The 10,567-nt window shown below is 30.8% G+C and overlaps 2 protein-coding genes across 2 annotated transcripts; one reads left to right on the forward strand and one right to left on the reverse strand.

Moving 5' to 3' along the window:
- Window positions 1-796: 796 nt before the first annotated feature.
- On the reverse strand, window positions 797-5,309 carry LOC123883167 (phospholipase D alpha 4-like). The gene is made up of 4 exons (XM_045931897.1): window positions 5,088-5,309; window positions 4,001-4,564; window positions 2,354-3,551; window positions 797-1,501 (listed from the first exon to the last, which is right to left on the reverse strand). Exons 1-4 carry the CDS (start codon window positions 5,172-5,174, stop codon window positions 1,068-1,070), a joined length of 2,283 nt encoding a protein of 760 aa, XP_045787853.1. The 5' UTR covers window positions 5,175-5,309; the 3' UTR covers window positions 797-1,067.
- A 3,248-nt stretch (window positions 5,310-8,557) lies between these two features.
- On the forward strand, window positions 8,558-9,363 carry LOC123883169 (PRA1 family protein F3-like). Its single transcript, XM_045931902.1, has one exon. It carries the CDS (start codon window positions 8,640-8,642, stop codon window positions 9,210-9,212), a length of 573 nt encoding a protein of 190 aa, XP_045787858.1. The 5' UTR covers window positions 8,558-8,639; the 3' UTR covers window positions 9,213-9,363.
- Window positions 9,364-10,567: the final 1,204 nt, after the last annotated feature.

Raw genomic sequence — 10,567 nt, forward strand, 5'->3', positions numbered from 1 at the left:
TTTGGTCACTATTATAAGCAAAAGTTAACTACTTTTAAACTAATTAATACTATCATTCTTAATATACCCTTCTTTAATTCTATTTTATTTTAGGCATCTATTTCACTTTTACACTTTTACACTTTTCAAAATTGGTAATATAGTAAATTTAACTCATGTTTTGCACTAAATCATGAAAATTAATTACACTTAACTAAATTTTTTAAACACCGCGTAAACAATTTTTTTATTTTTTTTTGCTTATATTTGTGTCCAGAGGAAATATGTGTTCAATGAGTGATTGTCAGGTGTCAGTTTCTGACACAACACAACACTAACTCGTTCGATTACATTCAATTATGATATTTTCTCAAATTATTATCGTAGCAACATATCTTCTAATGTTTATATTTGTAGTACAAACACTTGTCATCGAGGTTTACTTTCTTGTTTTTTTACAGAAAGATGCATATTTATATTTTGGTTTAAATAAGATTTTACTCTCCACAAATATAGTGCTTTTTAGTTTTAGTTCTTATAAGATAAGATTTTTTTGTTTGAATTCATCCATTCACATTCAAAACTTGTTGTATCTAGTGATCGTTTGACCCAATTTTTTTTAGAGTTTATGCAAACAACTTATGTAATTTTTATATATTATTAGAAGTTTGTCAAGGTGGTTTATGATAAAATAGTTTATAAAATTACAATTTTCACTAGTGTGAACTTATAAAATAACATAAAACCTAATTTATATTGCATAAGCTCTAAAAAAAGTTGGGCCGAACGAACCCTTTGTCACTATGGTCATATGTGACTTAATATAATTATGCCACATGCTGTCACGTGGCCCAACAAATTGACTTCTCTTGACTTCTGGAACTAAAAATAATAATTTTAAAATTTTTAAGGACTAAAACCAAAAATATTACATGTACTAAGAACAAACATCACTATAGTTTCATGGACTATTATCATATTTTGATATTAAGGATACATTGGTATATACATGATAATTTTGATTTTTAGGATACATTGGTATATACTCTTGTATTATATTAGAACATCTAGATATGTTAAATTTAATCCTAAGTAGTCAAGTTAGGGGGCAACAATGTAGATCTCTTCCCCTTCACTAGACAATTTGTATCAGGAAAATAAACTCCATTACTCAAATCTTTCACATACCCTTCTTGTGTTATTCTCATAGGGTAACTAACAAGGTGCACACCTTCCATGTCAACAATTTCTTCATTGCTATAAATTTCCCACATTTGATCACCAATTGAACACATCATTTTCACACATTCCAAACTTTGTGGCTCTAAGAACAATTCATTGAAACTATTTGTGTGTTCATACCATAGTGACATTCTATATGCATGAACATCACTAAGGTTCATTTGTTTCTCAACTTCATCTTGAATTTGGAAGCATCCTATTGCAATTTCAGTGTCCCTTTTCCCATCCATTGATCTTTGGTTAATGTTAGCTGAACCTATTAATATGTACATGTCATCCACTGGTGACATGTATACATATACATACATGCAACAAAACAATACTTGTCAAACAAAAACATCCATAAACTTTATATTATAATTCAATATTTGGACACTCTTCAAATTACTCGTTCAATAACAAATTTAACTCATTTCATTAATCAAATAGTTCTCAATAAAAGAGGACTCAACTCAAATAAACAGGGACTAGCCCCAGCTCCCCAGACATATGGCTGCTTTAGCTAATGTATAAGCAACCATGTTTGCTTGACGCTTAACAAATTTCACCTCGAAGTTGGAATATAAACACATTCAATAAACATTCTGTAAATTTTAAATAGTTGAATATTCTATCACTTAACTTAAGAAAATATTTGAATATGGTGAAGAAGAGGTACCTGCCTTCAAGAAGTTAAAGGCACCTAATCATATCACCATATGTTTTGGTAAACAAAAGGGGTCTCATATTGTTTTTAAAATCAAGGCTAAGGATAGTATATAAACACCTACTTTCGTCAATCCACCAAGATGTCTTTCAACTAAGAACAAAAAAACGGTGCAGTGAACTTGAAGTCGGAACATTGGCACTAAAATGAGAGCCTAAACCACACATGAGGGCCGATAGACCTTTTAATCTCACAATGCTTAGGAACCGAGGTTAAAAATAATATTGATGCACATTGCACCTTTTGATTAAGGATAGAACTACGAGAGTTCACATAAAAAATCTAAAGCGGACAATACTTCAAAAAAGCAGCGCCACAAACTTTAGGGCCATGTATCTAAATTTCATTCGACTAAGGTACATGTACAACCAAAAAATGGAAAGAGAAAATAATAATTGAAAATTTCTGATAAAATAGTACTAGTACCTATCATGAGCTTGGAATGAACATAAACCATGAATCTTCTATTTTTCTGTGCATTCCAATAATCTGTTTCAGGATGAGGAGAATCTAAAGGAAGATACTCTCCTTTTCCCTTATGCTCTCTATTTGCAAGACAGAAGAAATTCAAGTAATCTCTTGGATGTCCAATTTCACCACTTTCTTTTATTGCTTCCCCAATCAACCTATACATCATTGCCACAGTTTCTCTTGTCCAATACAATATATCTTGAACAGATTCACTTTCAGCCACTCCTTCTGGCCACATTGGTATAACTATATACACTGCAAATCTCTCTTTTGCTTTGATCTTACTAACCACTTTTAATGCAATTTCAATAGGAATCAAATTTGTGCAACCAACATTCTTATCTTTTTCCCACCATTGACATCCTCCAATAAAGTATTGGTTTTCAATGTATATAAACTTCTCAGCATGTCTAATTGCATCAACATAAGCTTCATGGATGCTTCTCTCGGCATTGAAATTTCCACACAAATCATCAACAGAAGCATGATCAATTGATCTATAAACTTGAACTTTCCAATTATTATTTTCTATTGAAGTGTTTGAGTTTACTTGAGGAACAAGATTCACCAAAGTGCTAGAAGGGACTAAAAGAGAAGGATCACATTGTTTTGTCCATCTTTGCTCAAAATTTGTTAACACATCACAAGCCGCTTCGCCAATAACACAAGCATGAGAATCATGCCAAGGAATTCTTGGTCCTCCTTTGTTAAGGTTAGCTCCTATAATGTTTGGTTGATAAAAATCATAACAATGTGATTCCTTAATGAGTGTTTGAAACAATGAATGTTGTTCTGTATCATATCTACCATCACATAAATCTAATCCACCAACAAAACTCATAATTTGTCTATCATTATCAGATTTAAGCACTTTGGTGTCAACTGTTATAGTTTTTTGATGGTGAGAAAATAGTGATGGAAACTTGTGGTGTAATCTAGTACATTTTTTGCATATTACTTTTGTATGGTTGAAATATGTCACAGCATCCTCATCATGTGTGTTCATTAGACTTTTGTTCTTAATTAAGGGCAATGATGTTTCATCATCCCAAAGCATAACTCTCACAGCCACTCCTTCATCTGCTTTCTTTTTCAATAGCTCACCTAAACTCATTCCTCTTGCATGTTGCATTTCTGTATGAGGATCTCTTATCTGTACAATAAGTATAGACTTCAGAAAATTTATGATCATTGTGAAATCAAGATATATGAAATTATATTGCTTAGTGTTTGATTCCACTTTTGAAGAAGACAAAATCAATTCAGACGAATAATATTGATTTTGACATGTTTGGATGTTATTGAGTAGAGGTTGGGAAATGGATTACATGCAGTTGAAAATTCGGTATAGTCACACAGTCATAGAGTTTTTAGTCGTCCGATTAAGATCAGACGTCTAAAAATAGATTTAACCAAAATAAACCTATACATTTAAGTGTAAACATCACATTCGGAGACAAAAACTGCATATCCTAGCTTAACATTAGAATCTATTCAAGAAATAAAATCAATTCTAATCGCGAACCTCCAAAGATACTAAAATCAATTTAAAGTCTATTGTATCCTTTTGATTTCTAAAGGTGAATTCAAACATTCACTTACCAAAACCATCATGGGATTGAGGGACCAAGCTGCAATGTAAACTATATACTTTGCATTCTCAATGGCTTTATACACATCCTCCCATAGATTTTTTGGAGTACCACATGGATCAAAGGGAGGTTGAAATGTAGAACAATGATGAGCATCATGATAAAGTTTGACTTGACAATTAGACCTTAGTGGAAATTTTGCATCCTTTGGTCCTTGAAATTCCCTATTGCTTAGTACCTTTGATAAACTTTGTTCCAATTTTGCAGGCTTAAACCATAATATAAATTTCAATTTAAGTTTTGGGTTTGGTATTTCATTTTCCATGAGAAGAGGGAATAATCCATTGATTAAAAAACTTTCTTCATTTAAAAGTTGTTGGGCCTTGATATGATATTTTCCTAATATGGAATTTGATGATTTTAATGTAATTGTGATAATTGAATTAGTTGGATGAGCACATTGAATATGAAAGGTTTGGTTCCAAATACGGTTTCTTTCTTTGCTTGTTTTTGCAACCTTTTTGTTGTCTATCTTTATGGTTACATAAGCTGGCTTTCCCTTTGTACATATGCACTGAAAAAAAGAAGTAAAATTCATGCAATGTTAGGAGGTTATATGCTTAAGCTAGAAAACTTTCAATGTATAAGGTTCTGATTTCACAAAACCCTTACCCGACCCTTTACCCGGCCGATCAAACTTTCAATGTATAAACCAAATTAGAGAGCTTCTTTTCCCAGCTCGTGATTCATAAAAACCACTTTCGTCTCAATTCACCAATTCAAGCGGAAAAACACCACTTTTTTTCCTTCTAAATTTATCCATTTGGACTCGAGAAAAAATAGTGTTTTTTCCATCTGGATTGATGAATTCGGAGGAGTGTGGTTTTTAAGAAAACAGCGGGAGTCAAAATAATTCTCAACAAATTAATGTGGTCATGAGAGCTGGTTGAGTTGAGGTCATAAGCTATAATTAGTTTAATTTTATTATTTTTTTTTTAAAGAAAAGTGTGATTAAATGACTTTTATTTCTAAATCATTCTAAAAAAAGTGCAATTAAATCATACTCACATTGTACCAAAAAAAAAAATCATACTCACATTGAAGGGAAAAAAGGGTGTGTAAGGTGAGGTATTGAAGATGGTAGCTTCAATGGTTCCATGGAGGATTGTAGGCGTTTCCTCCATTTCCTTAACTCTTAAACTTAAACTATATATATACAACAAAATAGGGTCAAGATATAGAGAACTACTGAATTTGTTTTGGCATATTAAGAATTTGGTGTCAATTTGCCATTATCAATTGTTGCACTACATGTATATAGGGCAGTTAAGTTTACTAGTTGTAGAAGAAAAATTAAATGGAACCTTGGAATGCAATTGAAGTATTTGCCATCACAATTTTTTTGCTTGAAGCTAAGTTTCTTAAACCCAAATACAAGTCAAAATACATTGGACAACAATTCTTGGTACATTATTACATCACATCCTTGTTAATAATTAACCAATTGCTGATTTCTTAGGACAAAAAATATATATTTTATAATTAGGCCAAATTGATTGGATAAAAACATTTACACAATGGCAAATGACATTGGCAATGTATTGTAGCAGTTGCTAATGAAGGGTGGGGACTTAAGGCATGTGCCCTCACTTACCTTGAACTTCTCACAATCATGCCCATGTTGTCTCTCAAGTGGGAATTAGAACTCCTACATTAGATGAAAGAAATGAGTGTTTGAATAATATACACAGGTGAGAGGATCTATAGACCTAATTACTTAAAGTTTTGGATAAAAATTTGGTGTTAAATTTTTCTTGTATGTTGTTCTTAATTTAATGTGATGATTCTATGAACTTCTCTCTCATAACCTAATAGTGGTATCTGAGCTAATCATTACTAAATGGACAAGCTTTAATCTGTGTCAAAAGTTTTTTTTAACAATGATAGGCAAACGGCGTGTTTCTTTGAGTGCAACAATTGAGAGAAGATTATTGTGTGTGAAGTGTGAATTAGAGTCTCAATCGATAAAAAAATGAGAGTTGAATATAAGTAAAAAAAATGGAAAAAGTTAACATGTGCCCTAAGGACACATTTTAAGATACTTAGGTAGTGTTTGGCCTGACTTTTTTCCAACTTAAAATCACTTAAAAGAAGAAGTAGGGCCAAACACTATTTCAAATAAGTACTATAATTAATAAGCAACTTATTTTTACAGTTGAAAATTGAATAAAAAATAGATATTTAAAAAGTTAAAAATACCAACTTAATTTCAAACACGCCTAGCTTATTTTCCTTATCCCCTCTTCGATTCCCACCACCTGTATGTATTTTCTTTTATTTTAATTTTTTCTGACTTTGTTTCTTGCCATTTACGCTGTACCACTATCATTGAATTGTTTCTTTATCCTAGCATGTGCTTGCAGTACATTACTTTTTAGCTAATTGCTACCATTTCTTTTCTAAAGGTGCTACCTTTGTGTTTTTTTAATGAAACGTATTAATTGGACTATTCAGTTACGTTATATATTTATTTTTTTGTTACATGTTACTAGGGGTGCTTATGGTTCGGTTTGGATCGGTTTTGAGGTAAAAACTCATCTGATCCAAAAATAAATTTATTTGCGACTCGGTCCGGTTTTGGATGACAAATAAAAAAAATTCAATCCGATCTAATCCAATTTTATGCAGTTTAATTTGGATCGGTTTTTGAATATCCAAATTATAAATTGTAATTTTTTTTGACGAAATAAATATTAAGATATAACATATAATATATTAAAAAATAATATTTTGGAATGACAATTGTCAATTATATTAGAAACATATCGAAAGGTAAAAAATAAAATAAATTAAACTAACAAACAATATTAACAAAATTTAAAATAAACAAAAAATAGGATATTAACAAAATTTAAAATAAACAAAAAATAGGGAAATGCAATATATATTCATAATGATAAAAAGATAAATAAGGATTAAAATATATGTGCGATTTAGTTCGGTTTTGAAAAATCAATCCGAAATTCGATCCAGCGATTTTCACAAAAGAAAATCCAAACACATCCAAAAATATTCGATTTTTTGCGGTTTTCGGTTTTTTTGATCGGTTTACGATTTTTATTTTAGATTGGTTTGGATTTGAGCATCCCTACATGTTACATTATATTTTTATTAACAAATGAAATGTTAATATTTAAATAACAGTATAAAATTGACAATAAATAAAATGAAATGATAGTATTTAAATAATATTTTACTTATAAGTGTATTAATACTTGATTATTATGGCCTTTTAAAAAATTAAAAGATTGTTGCATTTAATAATATTTAAAGGTGTTTACTAACTATTTATTTACTACCAAACAACTTTAACTTTATTTTTTAAGTCAATATTTTCAACTTTAGCTTTAAGTTAACTTAATGTAGAAAATTAGTCTCAAAAGTTGTGCATTCAACTTTTATAAAGTCAAAATCTTGATTTTCCCAATACAAAATTTCCATTTTAAGCTCCTTAACATGTATCCTAAAGACACATGCATGTTAGCTTGACCCAAAAAATTCATGTAATGATTCTAGGGATCCTCGACTCTAGAGACATGATATGCTGTCACTACAATGTGTAGTGTGGTTAGTTGGAAGTGTTTGGATCTTCAAAAGATGAAATTAATAAAAGCAAAGATGAGTATTTGTATCCCAATATATATCTAATCACCTAACTACTTCTAGTCTATGTCGTTTACAAAGCAACAAATACTAAAAACCACAACATGCATGTCAACATGGTTTGACATGAAACATGGATTGCAACTATTGACACCCAATAATACATGATATTGTTTTTCACCTTTAGTTAGAACCATCAACGAGATGTAATTTTTAGGTTAATTATAGTAATTTTGTTGGTATACCAAAAACTATTTGAGAATCGAGGATAAAGTCGGTTCACAAGCACGCGATTCTAATTCATCGATACATCTTTCAAGAATAAAATTGTGAAGTCTCATAATTTTGAATGATCCAAGTACATAAATCTCGAAAAAAACAAGTATAGTATAGCCGGTGTCAAAAAAGTAGAGCTAGGAGTGCCTCGATCACACATGAGGACTCGCTTAACCTTGATGGAGAAACTGATCTTATAGTACATACAAAAATTCATATTATTTAGGAATTAAAACCAATTAAATTTTGTTTATAAACACTTAGTATTATTACACAAAAACACAAAAATTCCTAATTAACTAAAGTAACTAACTATTGAAGTCCTAGATTTTTCCCCTCATGAAATAGTTTCAACATTACAACCAAGAAAGAAAGCAACATTAACCACATTCCAAATTTGACAACAAAACTTATACTATGAATGTCTTCACTCGTTTGGAAACAAACATGATCTAACTCACAAAAAGAAATGCAATTCCAATAGCAAAAACCAAATCAAAAACTCAAATTATTACCACATCCCATCCTCCAAAATCCATAATCCATAATAATACACTCATCATCATAAAAATAAAAATAAAAAACATAAACCAACTCACAAAATCGTAGGACCCAATTGCTCCTATAATTATTAAACTCTAGTAAGTAGTAGTAACCATTTCATTGTTCATTCCAAATTTCATTTACATTACATTTTTAGCATTGGTTGAATGGTTTATTCCACCACCATGACAACAACCTACGGCACAATCCCAACATCACCAACACTGCCAACACCGCCAAAACTCGAATACATAACACGTGGCAAACAGAGAATCAAAGCCGGCTTAGGAACTCGTCGACCATGGAAAACCATGTTCGATCTCTGGTCACTTGGTATCCCCACGAATGGACTACCGGAAGCAATTTCACGGATTCGTGTCAATATATCATACTTCCGTATGAACTACACTATGGTGATGCTTCTGATCTTGTTTCTAAGCCTTTTATGGCACCCGATATCGCTTATTGTTTTCGTTCTTCTCATGGCGGCATGGTTGTTTTTCTACTTCCTACGTGATCAGCCGGTAATTCTATGGGGTCGACTTGTTGATGATCGGCTTGTGGTTGTTTTCATGGCGTTTGTTACGGTTGGACTGTTGCTTCTTACGCAAGCTACGGTTAATATTGTTGTTGCGGTTAGTGTCGCGATTGTGGTTGTGGTGGCGCATGCTGCGTTTAGGAAGACAGGGGATTTGTTCTTTGAGGAAGAAGAAGAAGTCATTGTTTCAGTTGCTTCTTGAATATGTTATGTTCTGTTAATTAATTAGTCTTTTTCATTTGTTAATCTTCTTGATTTTTTTTTTTTTTTGTGTGTGGATTAATAGTTATTGATAAAATAAATGGTTCTGCATGTTTAAGATTATGAAGAGAATAAATAAGAGATTATGTGTATGTAAGGCATATAGCTCAATAAACAATGTGAATATTGATCAAGAAAGTCACTAGGTTTGATGGATTTAGGTAGTATACACGAGTCGTAGGTTCGATCCTCATTATCATCATCGTAAATAAAAAAAAAATTATGAAGAAGAATAATTAAGAATTTAAGTATAAAACAAACTAAAATAGTTTTTCAATTTTTTTTAGGATATGGGTCAATTATGGCGACACAAACTCTAAAATATTCGAACAATTATTAAAATTCATTGTCGTAAGTATTATTTATTTTTATTTGATCTACAAATTAGCCCTTAATTGTTTTCAAATTGGTCCTTTAAATATTAAAAAATTGCAAATTGTTCCTAAATCAGTCTTTAAATTTTCTACAATTTTTTTTATAATTTATAAAAATAGACCAAAAATATTTACATGAGTTTTTTTATTCCTCTATTCAAACAAACACATTTTAAAAATAATTCAGTTTACTTAGCATTTCATTCTAAATTCTCTACCAAAAATAAATCGATCCAAATGATAAAGGTCTTGGAGAAAGTTAAGAGTTTGATTTCTGACTCTCTATATGAAAAAATTCAACTGAAAATGAAGAATTCACCTGAAATGTCTTGCTAGTATTTTGATAAAAATTATTAATCGCCAATGGCAGTGAAAACTTTTCCAAACACACACATTTGCAAATAAATAAATACACACTCTTTTAGGGTCTGTTTGGTTCGAAATAGAAGGAGGGGAGGGGAGGGAAGGGGAGGAATTTTAATGGAGGGGAGGGGAAGTGAGGGGAGGGGAGGATAATATTTATGTTTGGTTCAAAAGAGGGGGAGGGGAGGGGAGGTGAGAGATTTTTACTAAATATGTGTTTGGTTCACAAGGGGAGGGGAGGGATTCTAAAATTAATTTACTTTTTTATCCTTGTCATCTTTACAAAATCTCAACATTTTAAAATTATTCAGTATTCACTACATAAACAATTAAATATGAAAACTCAATAACCGAAAACTCCAGAAATAATCAAATGCAAAATTCTAACAAAATTTTTTATGTTCAAAAATATTAGAGCACTTCTAAAATATATAATGTGTAGAATATGAAAATATGTATAAAACAATTTATTGATAGTTAATTCTCCTAAAAAAACTTGTTGATAGTTTATATATATATATATATATATATATATATATATATATATAGTGCAACGAAT

This window comes from Trifolium pratense, linkage group LG5 (assembly GCF_020283565.1).
Source record: "Trifolium pratense cultivar HEN17-A07 linkage group LG5, ARS_RC_1.1, whole genome shotgun sequence".
NCBI classification, from domain to species: Eukaryota; Viridiplantae; Streptophyta; class Magnoliopsida; order Fabales; family Fabaceae; genus Trifolium; species Trifolium pratense.

Bases quoted from the DNA above. Each gene is read 5' to 3' on its own strand.
- LOC123883167 (XM_045931897.1), bottom strand. From the start codon at position 5,174: ATGGAGGAAACGCCTACAATCCTCCATGGAACCATTGAAGCTACCATC. The intron at 4,565-5,087 runs GTGAGTATGATT...TCTTTTTTTCAG, and splicing joins CACCCTTTTTTCCCTTCAAT to TGCATATGTACAAAGGGAAA. The intron at 1,502-2,353 runs GTACTAGTACTA...ACATGTCACCAG, and splicing joins TCATTCCAAGCTCATGATAG to TGGATGACATGTACATATTA.
- LOC123883169 (XM_045931902.1), top strand. From the start codon at position 8,640: ATGGTTTATTCCACCACCATGACAACAACCTACGGCACAATCCCAACA.